General features: G+C 41.3%; 1 protein-coding gene across 4 annotated transcripts in view; it reads right to left on the reverse strand.

Annotated features, from left to right (window-relative positions):
* Positions 1-17,970, reverse strand: part of LOC122790442 (discoidin domain-containing receptor 2-like) — a 1,000,047-nt gene that overhangs the window by 249,670 nt on the left and 732,407 nt on the right. For 3 of the 4 annotated variants that reach the window (XM_044057974.1, XM_044057973.1, XM_044057976.1), the window contains exon 10: positions 8,482-8,559. The exons of the other annotated variant lie outside the window; for it this stretch is intronic. In XM_044057974.1, coding sequence (XP_043913909.1) covers positions 8,482-8,559 — 78 coding nt within the window. The remainder of the gene's footprint in view (positions 1-8,481; positions 8,560-17,970) is intronic. 4 annotated transcript variants of the gene reach the window in all.

Genomic DNA, 17,970 nt, shown 5'->3' on the forward strand with positions numbered 1-17,970 from the left:
CAACCCCTATATCACTAACTGGGTTGCAAATTGGCTCACAGATAGAACACAGTATGAAAGTAGTGGACTCCAAGTCAGACTGCTGACCAGTCACAGGTGGAGTCCACAGGGATCATCCTGGGTCCTCTCCTGTTCGGCATCTACTTCTCAGAAATCCAGGCAAACACATAGGGACTCTGGCTGACCAAGTTCACAGACAACTGCAAACTGGGAGCCATTATTAATTCCCCAAGTGATGCAGGCATCCTACAGAAAGGCCTCACTGAGACCAATGACTGGTGTCGAAACCATGGCCTTAAGCTTAATGCCAAAAATGCGCCGTCATCCCCTTTGGTAAAAACTCAGTTCTCACTAATTACCATATTGATGGGAGCCCACTGAACACTGAAGGCATTATGAGAGATCTGGGGATGCAGGTTGACAGCAACCTCTCCACTGACCACCACATTGCCACTGTGGTCAGAAAATCCTTCTATGTGGCACATCTCATTACTAAGGGTTTTGCATCCAGGAAGAAATAGGTCATCATCTCTCTCTACTCTTGCTTCATTAGACCAATCATTGAGCATAATCCCCGATTTGGCATGTACCTCACTAGACACCTGCAACAGCTGGAGAGGCCATAGAAGTACCTCACTAAGAGGAGCTAAGTGTTAAACCAATGTCCTACACGGACAGACTCAAAAGACTCCAGATATTCTCTGTCTCATATCGCCTACTTAGAGGCGATCTCTGCTTGACTTACAAAGCCATGTCTGACCCAGCTCTGTTAGAAATGCTACATCTAAAGAAATCCCAATCCCTCAGCACCACATGCTACAGAGACCTCAACCTCATTACCACAATCAACAGAACATCCTGGAGGGACAGTTTCATAACCCAGACACTGCCCATGCTCTGGAATAGACTTCCCACACATGTCAAGCAGAGCACCTCACTGTCACTCTTCAAGAGAAATCTTGATGAGTGAATGGGTAACAGAAAGTTCACCCCGGGGGATCACTCCAGTGGCTCTACTTGATAGAGACACTGGGAACTAACGTCGGGTGGCATGATGCCAGGGCACTTCTATGGGCTAGGCTTGTAAAGGCTCCAGGGCCATTAGCCTAGTACACACCTATGAACATATACCCTTGATGCATACAAAATTTAAGTTTTATAAAGACAAATAAAAACTTTTTCCTGGGGAGGTAAGCTACCCTGCACCACCATTATGGTGGCCTGTACCCCACAAACCACTGCTAATCATATATACTCTCTCTGAGATTACATAAAAATAGGGTAAGGACCTATTTCCCAACCCTGGGAATTGTTTGATTTAGGACACCTGTTGACCAGCTATTTAGTCGATCATAAATGGCCAACTAAACAGCTGTTGAACAAACACATTCAGCTATAAGCATGGAACCCACACACATATATATATATATATATATATATATATATATATATATATATATCAGACATACAAACAATAAAACATTCATAACGTTGAACGTTTTTTTTTTTTTTACAAAGGCAGAAGTGATCGAAAATCATTTAATTGCTTCTGCCAGTGTGAAATCAGTGTGAGACTGCAAACATTGGAATCAGGGAATTTGCCTTTTTCCCCACTGTAGAGTGTTCTCATATTAAGTATATAATGTATGATTTACTGTTATAATTAGCTGGGGGTGTGGTGGGTGCTGGGGGGTTTGTCTCTCTGAAAAAGACATTTTATCTTTGTGTTCTTTCAATCAGCTGATGTTCAAACAGTTTTGTTTGATCATTTGCCATTCAAAAATGTTATTTTTTGATATTGTTCATGACGTTCGTACATCTATAGATATACATGTAAAGAGAGAGAGAGATACACACAATAACCAAGAAAAAATGTAACTTAAAGCTGTAACTTCACCTGACATTTGTTCCCTTCTCTATTCTGCCAATACATAAGCTGAAACATTGGGTATGTCCTTAAGGAGTCATTTGCATACACCCCATGGGCCTCCACTACAGGGGGTTTAAAGTGTTGTACAATTAAAACTCTAGCTTGGTTTAGTATTTCTTGCAGTTTTTACTGAAATGTGTTCTGTGACCTTTTTACCTTTTGGTTTGGATGTTCCCATATTTTGTTGGTGTTCTAATGTTCGCGGACATCAGGCTTGATTTTAAGCCCTGTGTTTCTTAAGTAAAACATCTACCCGTGCTGTACTGACAAGCGCAGAAAAAGGCCGAAACATGACATTGCATATTTACAGCTAGTGGGACTTGGCCCTAATGGCCTGAATGTATTCATAAAGCCATAAATAAAAAGTTACTGGCATTCAGAAACTATATACCTGAAAAGCTGGTATGTCCTTAAGGAATCATTTGTATATAATCTATGGGCCTTCACTACAGGAAGCTGGGTCTTTCCTTGTAGTTTTTACTGAAAGATCATAAGCTAAGACCTCTTACATCTTTTCAATTTTTCACCTGTTTGGAATTTAACAGATCAAGGATAACACCTGGAAAGCTTGGCTAGGTTAACTGAAAAAGATATATCTATAGAAAACAACAGACCTAAAAATGGAAAAAAAAAAACAAAAAAACAAGAAAGAAGCAAGAAGTTGTAGATGCTGTACAAGAGGCACATTTTTCAGATGCTCAGGATATGAAGCAGCTGTTTGGTTCAGGAAATGCCGGAGTGACAACATGAAACAGTTTGCAGTAAAATGGCAGAGCTTTGTTTTAGAATATTATAGTGACAGATGTTAACAGATTGCCAAGTCAGGCAGGAAAGGACAGAGAGGAACTAGTAAAGTCAAAGCAGCATAAAGGCAATAGCTGGGATGGGGTGGAAGAGATGGGTCAACAAAAGCAGAGGTTGTTACAAGAATATAGGCAAGTGGGATGGGGCATAGAGTAAGGTTTAGGCACAAAGTAAGAGATGTAGCCTTGAAGGGAAGAAACAGGAATGGGAATCCAGAGGAAAAGGCAGATATGAACAGCACTGCCAACAGATATAAAGGAGAGAGAGAGGCAGGTGTGGCTACGCAAAAACTAATACCATCAGGAGGGCTGAGGAGTGGTGGGTAAGGGGAGAACATTTAGACAGATGTAACAGATAAAGGAGACAGAGGAGTGGTGTAGTCATATCAGAAAAGCACAGGAGGTATGGGGAAGGAATTAAGTGCAGCACAGGGACAAACAGGAGAAAGGGATAAGGCACAGCAGAGGAAGGAACCAGGGGAAAGGATTAGGTGCTGCATGGGGAGAAACAAGGGGAAAGGATTAGATACAACACATGGAAGGATGCAGAAGCAGCAGGAAAGGATAGGAGATGTGAAAATGGGGATGGAAAGACCACAGAAGGAAGACTGGCATGGGTAAGAAACAAAGGAAAACAGAGTCACTGCAAGGAGATAGAAGATTATTTTGATGAATGCAGGTTAAGTTATCAAGACGATTAAAAGTCTAAGCAAATGAGAAAGTTAAGACCAGATTTCAGTGAAACCAGTCTCAGAGATTAGATTCAGTGAGAGGTGGGAGAAGGTGACCTACGTGATCACGAAGGAGGTGGGAAAAAAGCATGCTGTGGTGCATGAAGTTACCAATAGAAGACAGGTGATGTGAGCTGGGCTAGGGAGATTGCAGTGAAATGCCAGGAGAAGGGTAGGAGGTAGATTCTCAGAAGTGGTGCTTGTGCCAACAGTCAGCATGATGAGGAAAGATATCATGAGGAATTGCAGCAGTGGACAAGGGAATAGCACTTGGGGCTTTTAGGAGGATAAGGAAGACAAGGAAAAGACCCCGGCTCTATGTAAGGAACATGCTCCATCTTAGCAGAGAATGGACAAGGGTGCATAGTGCTGGGTTGCAAAGGTAAATATCAACGACTGTAAAGTTAAATTAAAATGGAAGGGATGAAGGAGTGTCACACAAACAGAAGAGGTGGTCAAGTTTTCAGGAAGTACACAAAAGGTAAAAAGAGATGCAAAAATGAAAGAAGACAAGGGTGCCCTGGTAGTAAATGTATAACATTAGAATGCAGTTCTGTGTAAATAACAATAGATGCAGTGGGACCTAAACCTATTTTGTCTGGGCTACTTGTGCAATTTCCTTAATTTTCAGATATTGAAAAGAAATTATTTTTCTTTTACTTTTGGTTTCCTAAGCTATCTGAAGTCACAAGACTGTAGGAATGCCTTCCACTAGCTGTTAGAACGACCACCTACTTTAGAAACAGGAAAATGAGTGTCTGTGAAGCATATGCTGCAGTTCTGTGCAAATGTTTTGAGAAGCTGCAGTGAGCCACTGTAAGCAACTGTATTTTTCATGCCACTTATACAAATTTCTTTTTTTAAAACAATGAAAGGAACATGTTTTCTTTCACTTTTAGCCTCCAGAACTGGATGAAGTGATTGTAGTGTTTCTTGAGTTTTACATAGCAACCACATACTTTAAAACAGAAACACAGCAAGCAGCTACTAAGCATATGGAGGAGTTCTGCATACCTAATATGCTGTAGTGACTGCAGCGTGTGCCATTCTCATAGTTTTCAGACATTGAAGGGAAGTTCCTTTCCTTTTACATTTGGTCATCTGAGCTGGGTGAAATGACAGGACTATTTGAGTTTTTGGGGTCTTTGTCATCTCCTGTAAATCTTTCCTCATCAACTAGATTGAAGATGCTCAGTACAGATGGAGAAAGCAGAGCTGCCATGAAACCATTTGGTTATACAAGCCGGGCTGAGGATGATGAACCTGTACTTACTGTGATATGGACGACTTAGGTGGGACCTCATTTTAGCCTACAGTGCCTTCAGGGATGAATATACTTACCAATGGATTACAAACTGCCAATAGCTCCGCACAAAAACGTTTCACACAAAAAAGTGTTTGTGTCCATCTTTGTGCATGCAAACACTTTTTTGTGTGAAAACAAGTTTACTTTGCAGCATTTAAAAAAATATATACATTTAAAGTTTGCTTCTAAATGCAGAAGACAAAACATACAAAGCCATATCTATAGCATTAATATTAGTGGGCAGGCAGGAGACATCACTATGGGTTCCAGCTCTAGTCATGCTGAATTAGTGTGGGTAAGTATATATTTATGTAGCTGGCAAACTGTTAAATTAACAGCTTGGCAAAAAAATAACGATTTGAACCCATACTGATGCAAGAGCCTTCTACTCATCCACTAATATTAATGCCATAAACATGGCTTTGTATGTTTGTCTTGGGCATTTAGAAGCAATTTTTAAAATAAATTTATTTGCTAAATTGTGTGAAATGACCTTTTTTTGTGCATAAAAAGCATTTGCATGCAACCACTTTTTTATGCAAAAAAACAAAGGTTGTTTCTTGCCTTTAAACATAATCTTTAAACTTGCTGGATCAAAAGAAAACTTGACTAGATGTCTAGCAAATACTTGTAAAAGGTTGAAGTTTTTGGTGGAACAGAGAGTTCCAATACAGAATCGTCTACCTGTTGAACTGTAAAGTGCTAAATCTGTTCACATCTTAAAAAAAACACCTAATCGTTTCTTTTGTAACAGGAAATTCATGGTGTAGCTGCTTGTTCTACTATAATGGATTCTGATGTAATCTAACCTTAAATTCTTGCCTGGAATTTGAAATTTATGTAGAGTGGATATAAAAAGTGTACACACACCTGTTAAAATGCAAGGTTTTTGTGATATAAAAAAATGAGACCGCAATAAATAATTTCAAAACATTTCCCACCTTTAATGTGACCTATAACCTGTACAATTCAATTGAAAAACAAACAAATGTGTTAGGAGAAAAAAATAGAAAAAAATAAATAACATAAATATGCTGGTCGCATAGGTGTGATTACCCTTCAACTGATACTTTGTTGAAGCACCTTTTGATTTAATTACAGCATTCAGTCTTCTTGGGTACACACCTGCCATCAATTAAAGATACTCCAATTAACCCCAAATAAAGTTCAACTGTTCTAGTAGGATTTTCCTGACATTTACTCAGTTGCCTGCTACAGCAAAAGCCATGGTTTGCAGACAGCTTACAAAGCATCAAAGGTATCTTATTGTTGAGAGGTATCAGTCAGGAGAAGGGTACAAAAAAATGTCGACAGCATTGGCTATACCATGGAACACAGTGAAGACAGTCATCAAAAAGTGGAGAGACTATGGGACAACAGTGACATTGCAAAGAACTGGACGTCCCACCAAAATTGATGAAAAGACAAGACGAAAACTAGCCAGGGAGGCTGCCAAGAGACCTACAGCAAAACTGAAGGAGCTGCAAGAATTTCTGGTAAGTACTGGTTGTGTACTACATGTGCCAACAGTCTCCTGTATTCTCCATATGTCTGGACTATGGGATAAGGTTGTAAGAAAGAAAAACATCCAGGCCCAGCTAAAACTTGCAAAACAATACATCAAGTCTCCCAAAAGCATGTGGGAAAATGTGTTACGGTCTGATGAGACAAAGGTTGAACTTTTTGGCCACAATTCCAAAAGGTACGTTTGGGGCAAAAACAACACTTCGCATCACCAAAAGAATACCATCCCCATGGTGAAGCATGGTGGTGGCAGTATCATGCTTTGGGGTTGCTTTTCTTCAGCTGGAACTGGGGCTTTAGTCAAGGTGGAGGGAATTAAGAACAGTTCCAAACACCAGTCACTTTTGGTCCAAAACCTTCAGGTGTCTGCTAGAAAGCTGAAGATGAAGAGGAATTTCACCTTTCAACAACAACAAGGACCCCAAGAATATATCCAAATCAACAAAGAATGGCTTCACCAGAAGAAAATAAATGTTTTGGAATGGCCCAGCCAGAGTGCACAAGAGATGCCCTCGCAATCTGACAGATTTGAAGTGCTTTTGCAAGGAAGAGTGGGCAAATATTGTCAAGATGTGCCATGCTGATAGACTTCTACCCAAGAAGACTGAATGCTGTAATTAAATCAAAATGTGCTTCAACAAAGTAGTAGTTTAAGGGTGTGTACACTTATGCAACCAGATTATTGTACTTTTTTATTTTTTATATTTTCCCCACAACAGATTTGTTTTTCAATTGAATTGTACAGGTTATAGGTCACGTTAAAGGTGGGAAAGTTTTGAAATGATTTATTGTGGTCTCATTTTTTATATCACAAAAACCTGCCATTTTAACGGGGGTATGTGCACTTTTTATATCCACTGTATGTAGGATCCAAGCTTCAAATCAAAAGATTCTGCTGTGCAATTACTAATCTGCTGTTCTCTTACCTTGTACTGGGGGGGAGGCAGACAGATTCATTTTAAAGGTTACAAACTATTCTGGATAGATATTCCACTATCTTCATTAAAACACTGATACTTCTACACAAATTATCAATATTTCAGCAGCAGGCCACCTGCAATCCTGTAAATGACAGTTGTGCACCTGTTGTCTGTATGACCTTTATAAAGCCGCATAACAATTCACAAAAGAAACTTGTGTTACTGCTGCACAGCATACAGATGTGCCTTCTCAATTTCTCAATTGCCTCCCTTATCAACAAACAAATTTTTAAAGTCTGCTGCTGTTGGTGAAATTTCTTTGATGATATGCATTTTCAGGAAGTCACCGTTTGATAATCAGTGATATACATATGTAAGTATTACATTACATGTACATATTGTCCTTCTGAGGTGGGCCAAGGCTGAGAAAACAGCCTACCTACTAAGTTAACAAATATTTAATAAATACAAACATCTGATTGGGGAAGACTAGTTATAAATATTAAGGAACACTGCAGATGAGCCAAGGACAAATAAAAGTTGTAAAACAACTCCACCCTGATAGAACTGCTACACATCTGCAAGACAAACAGCACAAGGGTAACCTCTTATATGGATCTAAACCTAGTCAGTGACTCATACAAAACATGCAGGAGAGACAGATGTGTGTCACAGATTTTGCTGCTTCTTTGGAGCAGGCTTCTTGTTCATGTTAAATAGAACCCTTCCCTAGCCCTCTTCAAACGCAGTTTGGAGCAATGGATGGGGAATCACAAATTCACACCTGGGGTAGTGCCTATATGCCTCTTATGGACAAGGGCAATCTGTAAAATATTCAAGGCATGCACAAACCTGTGTGTGCTCCTCTAAGCCTCTAGGGGCCACATATTGGATAAAATCAAGTTATACTGGCTAGGTTTGAAAGGGCTGTAATCTCCTATAAATCTATGAACTTATGAAACAAAAAATATACAAAAATTAAATTCAGTGAAAGGGAGTCAAGAAAATAAACACAGTTTCATCATGCCATTTATTTGGCACTTCCTCAAAAACTGAGTCTATGATAAGTCCATAGGTGTCAGATTCATACTTGAAATTAGACCCTGTAAAAACCTACACCATTGTTTTTGTTAAACGTCTAAGGTACAACACACATTCTACTAATTTTAATACAAGCAATGTACCTATGCCAAATGTGCCTTCAGCTTCCCATATACTACCCTTCTAGGTCACCAGATTATTTAGTATTAAACAACAACTCCTTTACCTTGTCTACCTCCACTGGTGTCTGGAACTGCTGTGGTCACTCTTGGAATTTTGTCTTCATACGCTTTTGGATTTATTGCTAGCTCAGCAAAGAGAATATAGAAAGGTTATATTTTTGCAATCTTTGTAGCTTTGTCGTCAAATGCTATTGAATTTACTGTAACTAGCTCTGCAAAGAGAATACAGACATGTTACTCTATCTGCAATAAATGCTTCTGGATTTATTATGTAGCTGTGCAAACAAATTGTACCAAAGTTTATATTTTATAATCACTGTGGTCATAGTTCAAATGCTTTTGGAATCAGTGTGAAAAGCTCTGAAAATGGGAAAGATGGGGCATGTTTTATAATCTGTGAAAGCAAAATGAAAGTTATGTACTTACCATGACACTAGATACGAGTTTGTCTTGCTTCATCTGGTTCAACAATCAGGTTATTGAATCAAACCAGATTTGACCTCGGTAGTTTTTTTTCAAGAGCTTAGAAACAGGGTCCTGAATCCACCCCTACTCATGATTCCCTCTGGTCCCCTGATCATCTCAGGTCAAGTTTGCCTGCTTGTACTATATCCTTACTCAATGGAGGAAAACAAACTGAGGCCTAACTAATAAACCTAGCTAAATCACAGACATGTTTAACAGCTAAAAGCTGCCCAAAAGACAAGGCTCTTGATCAAGTCTAACTAACCAGCCGAGTGAGGATGGTGGCTAGAGGGTTCATAGGTTGGTACTAGGCTATCAGCCCTAGGGCCTATACAAGCCTAGCCATAACAATTCCCTGGCTATTTCTTCCCACACTATTTACTTCCCTGGACCCCTGTCTAGCAGGGCAACTGACGTGATCCCCGGGGTGAATTTTCTTTCTCCCATCCAATCATCAAGGTTCCTTTTGAAGAGGACCAAAGAGGCACTCTGCTTGACATGTATGGGCAATCTATTCCAGAGTCTGGGGAGTCTCTGCGTCAAGAACCTATCCCTCCAGCATGTTTTGTTTATTGTGATGACAAGGTTTAGATCCCTGGAGCGTGTGGCTGTGAGGGATTGGGATTTCTGTTTGATTTGAGTTTTTTAAGGCAGTCAGCGTAGGGCATCTGCTTTAGGCCTGTGATTCTTTTAGTGAGGTATTTCTGTGGCCTTTCCAGTTGTTGCAGATGTCTTGAGAGGTACATACCAAATGGGGCATTGTATTCTATAATGGGTCTAATGAGGGATGAGTACAGTGAGACAATGACCTCCTTTTTTCTGGATGAAAAGCCCTTAGTGATGAGGTGTGCCACATAGAAGGATTTCCTGATGTGGTTATCGAAGGTGAGACCACTGTCCACCTGTGTCCCTAAGTCTCTTATCAAACTTTCGGAGTTTTGTGTACTGCCACCTATATGGTAATTCACGGATACATGTTTTTTCCCAAAGGGGATAACTATACATTTCTTGGCATTGAGCTTGAGCCCATGGCTCTGGCACCAAGCATCTGTTTCTGTAAGGCCCTTTTGTAGAGTATCCACATCATTTGGGGATTCAATAATGGCTCCCAGTTTGCAGTCATCTGCAAACTTTGTTATCCAGAGTCCCTTAGTGTTGGCCTGTACTTCAGAGAAGTAGATGCCAAACAAGAGCGGTCCCAGGACTGAAGCCTGAGGTACTCTACTTGTCACTTGTTTGGAGCTGGATTTGGAGTCAGCTACTTTTACAGTGTGAGTTCTATCAGTAAGCCAGTTAGCAACCCATTGGGTGACGTAGGGATTAATGCCCAGCTTAGTAAGTTTATCTATGATTCCAGAGTGGGGGATGGTATCAAAGGCCTTGGCAAGGTCTAGATAGGCTGTGTGGACCACCTTACCCTTGTCCGTGGCTCTGGAGACTGATTCGAAGAAGTCAATCAAGTTCAGGAGACAAGATCGGCCCTTCACGAACCCAAACTGGGTGGGGTCAAGTGTTTGAAGGTTGCCAATGTCTTTATTTATAAGTTCCATGATAATACGCTCCATGGCCTTGCAGATAAGGCTTGTCAGACTGATGGGACGGTAGTTTCCGGGATCCAAGGTGGATTCCCCCCTTGTAGAGTGGGATAACTGTAGCTGTGCGCCACTCAGTTAGCACGAAACCTGAGGTGAGGCTATGATTAAACATGACACTTAGGTGAGGTGCCAGTTCATTTTGTAGTTCATGTAGTACACAGCCCGGGATGTCATCTGGTCCCATGGATGCTGTATTCTTAGCTTTGGAGAGTGCATTTTTTACCTGTGTGGCCGTTTTTACTGGAATTTGGCAATCTTCCGGTATTGAGATGGGCCATTTAGGGGGTGAGAGGGGGGTGAAGTTGGCACTGAATCAATCTGCCAGGATGTTGAACCAGATGAAACAAGACAACGCACATCTAGTGTTATGGCAAGTACGTATCTTTCATATTACAATGTTATCGTTTTTTGTCCAATTCAACAATTGGGACAGATTCCCAAGCTACACAAAACAATGTGTGGTCTCAAGGAAGGATATCCCTGAGTACGGTGGAGCCAAAGGATGTAGGAGAAAGAATAGTTTTGTAAAAATCTTAGCCTAACCATAGATGCCCTTCTCTTCCATATTGCAGTATTCTTAACCTTTGGATTAGCCTCCGCCTAGTGAACCAAACGTCCAGGTCAGTATACAAAAGCTTTAGTCACTGCAAGGTATGTGGGACGTGTGGCGTTGGCTGTAGGGAATGTGGGTCATAAAAGCGACATCTGCACATAACCTTCCTCAGGACTGAGTGCCCAAGTTGGACCCCAGTACCAGGATAGCTGCACAGGCCCCTAATCAGCCAGCAAAGCTCAAATTTTCTTTTGAATATGTGGTAGAAGGGTGGGACAGAATACTGCAACATGGTAGAGGAGGACATCTATGGTTATGGTAAGATTTACACAACTATTCTATGTCCTTCTATTCTCATGTTGCAGTATTCATAACCTCTGGGTGAGTGCCATAGCACAAAGGGAAGAAGAGGGTGGTTTGGAACTATTTTCCAAAAATCCATGCAGGGTTGCCCGAGCAAACCATAATCTGGCTCTGAAGATGTGATCCAGTTTGTAATCTTTTGTGAAGGTATGGAGAGATATCCAGGTAGCTGCTTCTAGAATAGAGGCAGTGTCCAACCCCTTGAAAAAGGCTCCAGGAGGCAATGGCCCTAGTAGAATGTGCTTTAATATTGAAGTCTGTATGTTTTCCATGGTAGGCATAGCAAAAGGAGATGGCTTTGGAAATCCATGTAGAAACAGTCTGTTTAGTCACAGCTTTTCCCAGAGCTGTGGTGTGAAAGAAGACAAACAATTTCTCTGATCTTCTAATAGATTTAGTCTTGTCAGTGTAGAATTGGAGTTGTCTGTGAACATCAAAGGAATGCAGGATTCTCTCATTGTCATTCTTTGGCTGCGGGAAGAAAGTGAGAAGGTGGATACAATGGTTCAGGGATAACTCATTGACCACCTTAGGCATAAAGGACAGTTTGGTCCACAAGGTAACCCTATCTTTGTGGAAGATCAAAAAAGGTGGCGTGACCATGAGGGCCTGGAGCTCTGATACTCTCCTGGCTGAAGTTAAGGCCACCAAAAGCAAAGTTTTCCAAGTGCAATACTTTAGATAGGCTGTAGCTGCTGGCTCAAATGGAGCAACAGTGAGTTTTTCCAACACACAGTTCAGGTCCCAGGGCAGTGAAACTGGCCTCCTGGGTGGTCTAAGGTGTAGAACTCCTTTTAGGAATAACTTCACTTAAAGTCTAGAAGTAAGTGGTGGTTCTAAAGGCAGGCATGCAGAAAAAGTGGCAAGGTGAACCTTTACAGAGGAATATGCCATCCTTGCCAGCAACAATTCACACAGATAAGACAGCATCAGGGGCACCCCTACTTGAAATGGGTCTAGCTGTTTTTTTAGACACAAAATGGAAAACATTTTCCACTTGGACAGATAGGATCTCCTAGTATTGGATTACCTGGCCTCCTGCAGGACATTCAGCACATCCTCAGAATAAAGATGTCTGAAAGGGATCAAAACTCTATCACCCACAGGGTTAGGTTCAGAGATTCCAGGAGGGGATGGGTCAGGGATCCCTTGTCCTGTGTGAGTAGATCCACTCTGTGAGGTAACTTGTGATGATTGCCTCTGGCTGAATGCAGAAGGAGGGGGGACCACTGCTGTCTTGGCCAAAAGGAGGTCACCAGCTGGATTTTTGGTTTGTCCTGCTGAATTTTCATCAGGACGTTTTGTAGGAGTGGGAAGGGGGGAGCATACAGAAACATCCCCTTCCAAGAGGCAGAAAAGGCATCCTTTGCCCTCACTACAGGGGGGGGAGCCCTGGTACAGAAATGTGGAAGCTGCCTGTTTAGAGTGGAGGCAAATGGGTCTATTTGTGGTGTACCCTACCTGTGGACTATGTCCAGAAGCACATCCCCTGTGTAGCATCCATTCATTGGATTGTGACGTGGAGCTGCATAGGGTGTCTGCCTGCGTGTTCTGAGCTGAGGGTATACAGACGGGCCTGCAGAGTTGCCCCATGCTGGATTGTCAGTTCCCAGGCCTGAAGTGCAAGTCTGCATTATAAGTAAGATCTTGTTCCCCCTTGTTTGTTCACAAGCACATAACAATAGTGTTGTCAGTGAACAGTTTCAGGGGTCCTTGCTTCAGGACATGTTGGAAAGCCCTCACAGCAAGGATGAGAGCCCTCATCTCTCAGATGTTGATGTGTTCCCTCTTGGAGGGGCCTGTCCATGTGCTTTGCACCTTCAAGATGCCTATAGCAGTTCCCCACCCCATGTCTGAAGCATCTGTGCACATTTCCTGTACTGAGGCTAGGGGTTGTACGGGAAGCCCTGGATTGCAAGAGACTTGATCCACCCACCAAAGATCTCCTTCCTTAACCATGGCAGGAAGGGAATGGTGTGGTCCAGTGGGTGGGAGTGTTGGGTTAATGTGGACCTCAAATACCACTGAAGCTTTCTCATGTGGAGTCTTGCCAGTGGCAACATGGGGACTGTGGAAGCCATGTGCCCTAACAGTCTGAGGTATTCCCTTGCTGTCATTGCACAGACATGTATGAACAGCAGGTATTCCTTTAGACTGTCCACCTTGTTGGGTAGGAGAAATGCCATCATAAAGTCTGTTTTGATTCTGCACCCCAGGAAGACCTGGTCCTGGGAGGGGGTTAGACTGGATTTGGGAAAGTTGACGGTGAAGCACAGAAATTGCAGAAAAGAAATTACTGTCTGGAGATGAGTCTTAAGGGCACTATAGCAGTCTGCCTGGATCAGGTCATCGTCCAGGTATGGGAACATTTTTATCCCTAGAAACGTGCAGTAGGCTAACACTGGAGCCAGGCATTTGGTGAATACCGTTGGAGCAGTAGAGAGTCCAATGGGTAAAGCAGAGAATTGAAAATGTGAGGAACCCACAGAGAAGCTGAGTACTTCCTGTATTTGGTTCTGATGGGGATATGCAGGTAAGCATCTTTGATGTCCAAAGTGGTCAGAAATGCCTGAGGCATTATCAGTGGGGAAAAAAGTCAGAAGGGTAAGCAAGCAGAAGGTGGGTACTAGAAGAAAGAGGCTGAGGTGTGAGAGGTCCAGTATGGGTCTCCATGGGCCATCCTTTCCTGGGACTAGAAAAGGTCGGGAGTAAAAGCCCCTTCCTGAGCCTGGAACTGACTGAACAGTTCCTTGTGAGAGAAGGCTGTCCAAGATGGGTTGGAATAGGGACAGTTGGTCCTTTGCTGGCTGAGGGATTTTAAGGTTACCAATCACATTTATACGAATAATTGTGAATATTTGGATATTTTACTTGATATAAGTGAAGAGGGAATTGGATCCAATATATTTAGGAAGAAGACATACTCAAATTCCTTCTTACACTACAACAGTTGTCATCCCTATTTTCAAAAAAGGAATTTGGCGAAGGGACAAATGGTTAGACTGTCCCGTATTATAAGTGATGACAACAATTTTAATAGCAAGATTGATAAACTTATTGGAATGTTTATGGATAGGGATTATCCCATGCAATTGTTAACAGACTTAAGAAAAGAAATGTTGCTCAAAAGAAACCTTACATTTAAACCTATACTGAAATTTGGTTACAATAATATTTTAAAGGAAACAACTAGTAACAAAAGAGAAGCATTAATAATACCATTTAACGAGGCTTCTGATGCCATAATTAATACATTGAAATAAGTATGGATGACTGTGTTTGGTAACAAATCGGAAGTATTAGAAATTGTTGGGAATCAACCGTGTGTCACATATAGCAGGGGAAGGAATTTAAAGGAGTATTTTGAAAACAATAACAACACACAGTCTTATAGCAATTCAAAAATGAATAAGTGTGGGTTGTGTAGAACATGTAAATTTATTAATGATGGCCCCTATGTCATGATACAAAATTATAACAGATCCATAAAGTGTCCTGGGTTTGTTAACTGCAATACAAAAATGGTGGTATACTTAGCTACTTGTCTATCATGTCAAGCATTTTACGTAGGTAAAACCATTAGAAAGTTAAGAAATCGTATAATGGAACACAATAGGGATATTAAAAATAAAAAAACACTAATTGCTTATACATACATAGTACGAAATGCCCAGATTTTAAGAGGTTTGTATTTTTTGTAATTGATAGAATCCCACAAAATATTGACAAGGGTGGAGATGTGAATAATTTATTAGAAGCAAAGGAATGCCTATGACAACTTAGGTTGAATGCTTGTAACATGCCAGGCATCAACGAACATATTTCCATCTCCAGTATTTTCAAATGTAAATCTTATCTTATTTAAATGGTTAACCTATTGTTGCATCTGAGACGTTGATGGATAGAAATTGGTATACAGGTCATTAAGTTCACTGGTTTTATGCTTTAAATTATATTACAAATGTATATATATATTTTTTAGGATAGAATACTCATTTTAATGTTTAACTCATTAAAGAGCATGTATTTTATATTTTGTATTTTTTAATATTTTTGTACGGATTTTGTGTGTTATATTATTACAAATATAGGATAGGGTATTTATATATGTATTTATATATATATATATATATATATATATATATATATATATATATATATATATATATATATTGTTCTAAAAGACAAGAGGCGTTTATTTTAAGCAAGATGTATTTATTATAATAATATGAATGACTCAAAGATAACTAAGGCTGATTGGGGAATTTTTAATGAGAATACCTTATTTAAGGAAATGTATTTTCAAGGGAAGTTTACTCTGATGAAACCCACAGATTTGATGGGTGAAAGTGCTTAGTGTGTACAAGATTACGTTACATGTTTCGTGTATTGTGTATTGCTGTTGTTATTTTGTTTTAGTGAAGTTATTGATTATTAAACGGTCACATTGTCAATGCAGTTGCCTTGGAATTTTTTTTTTATGATAGACAGAACCCAGTTGTCTGAGGTGATGCTTTCCCAGAAAGGGAGACAGTGAGAGAGTTTCTGGGAAAGGTGGGTATGGCCTGGTGGGGAGGAAGAGGAGGCAGGTAGTCACAAATTACCTGTCTTATACTGAAAGGGCAGTTTCTGGGTTGGTGTCTGGGCAGGCCTAGGAGGAGTCTGCTGCTTTCTAGAACTCTTTTTTCCCCTAGCCAGAGGAGGAGGGCCAAAGTGTTTTCTAATAAACTGAGTCTTATTTGGGTAATTCCTGTGAAATTTAGGAAAAGGTGATAAACAAATGTTTTTGTTCACTTTTGTTGCAAGGTTTTGAAAAGTTCTGCCACTTGGGTGCCAAACAAGGCTGAATTGCCCAGTAGGGCATCTAAATGTTTAGCCCTGATATCATCAGGAAGAGGCTGCAACCTCAACCAAGAGTACCTCCTGAGCACTGAGGCGGGAGCTGCAGATCTGGCCGAAGCCTTTGCAGCAACATAACTGTATTTGATAGAATGTCTTGCCACTTGTGAGGACAAGTTGATCAGACTAGAAATTTGGGAATTAGTGGCCAAATCAGGGAGGCTATCCAAAAGCTTAGAAGCCTGAGATAAAAGGGCCAGGGAGTACTTGGACATGTGTGTCTGGTAGCTGATGGCCAGAGTAGCTGAAGTAAATATCTTCTTGCCAATTCTCTCCATTGTTTTGCTGTCCTTATCAGAAGGGAGGGCAGAGGTGGAAGGTAGCAGTCTTGAGGGTTTGTCTGCAAAGACAGAGATAGCACCAGGATCTGTTGCAGGATACAATCAGAAATGTTGTCCCTTCAGGGACCTTATAAAACCAGTCCGGTCTTCTTGGGGCAGGGGGTTGGGATTCAGGAATTTTAGAAACTGCAGAGGAAGCATCTAAAAAGGCCAGGACTGGTGGAACTGCAGAAGGTGCAGGAGTGTCCATTTGTTAGAGTTCATAATATCTCTTTTGGACTTCAGTCATTTCTGTGGAGTCCTATTTGAAGAATACTGTCAACTGAGAAACTGTTTCCAAAGGTCAGGTCCTCCCCGGGGGAATCTCCCTCAGCAGGGTCCTCCTCAGAGGATGCATAACCTAGGGGAGAAGGCATTTGAGAGGCATAAGACAAAGAATCCTCAGAAGAGGAATCTGAAGACTCTTCAGCCTCCAAGGTGTGAGGTTCAATGTTCTGGGGGCCTAGGACTAATAAAAGGAAGAGTAGCTGTGAGACAAGCAGCCAAGGAAGGCCTAGGTTATAAAGACATTAAAACAACCCTTGAGAGATGGCTTGAAAGTCAGGTAGGTTCTCAGAAGATGAAGAAACATGTTTATTTTTTTGTTTTTTTCTTTAAGGAAGAGACGGGCCTAAGAAGGGCCTAGTTTCAGGGGCTATAGAAGTGGATGAAGGATCACTCTGGATGTACACAGTGAGCCGAGGCTCCACCCTGTCATTGGCACCAAATGTCTGCATAACCTCCATGGATGTGCTTTCCAAACTTGGTTGTGCAGCCTCCCGAAATGGTACCTGCATATCTGTCGGCTGGTTCCATACATTCCTCTAGGTGTACCTTGGCCACAGGGGGAACGTCAGGTGGAAGAGGTCCAGCGGTAGTTTCAGGCCCTGAAACTTTGGCCTTCTTTTTCGGTGGCTTGGCAGTATGACCGGACAGCCCTTCCATCCCAAAAGCCAGATGTTTAAGTCTTTGATTTTCCAAGTAAATGCTAAGGGTGTGCAGACAGCTGTGAAGTATCTTCGGGACGAATACCTGACAAATAGTGCAGGCATTATGGTTGTGGGTGCACCCTAGGCAAAATAAACACAGGTTGTGGGCGTCCTTATGAGGGATCTGACGTTCACACCTACACTTTCCTTTTCTGGATGACATGAACCTGTACCACTCTTCCATAATTCTATGCCACTCTTGACTTCCTCATACAATACCACAACTTCTCTCTACGCAACCTGTCATATGCTTTCTCCAAGTGCACAAAGACACAATGCAACTTTTCCTGACCCTCTCTATACTTCTTTATCTACACCCTCAGTGCAAACATCACATCTGTAGTGCTCT

This window comes from Protopterus annectens, chromosome 16.part0 (assembly GCF_019279795.1).
Source record: "Protopterus annectens isolate FY-2018-M chromosome 16.part0, PAN1.0, whole genome shotgun sequence".
Taxonomy (NCBI): Eukaryota; Metazoa; Chordata; order Ceratodontiformes; family Protopteridae; genus Protopterus; species Protopterus annectens.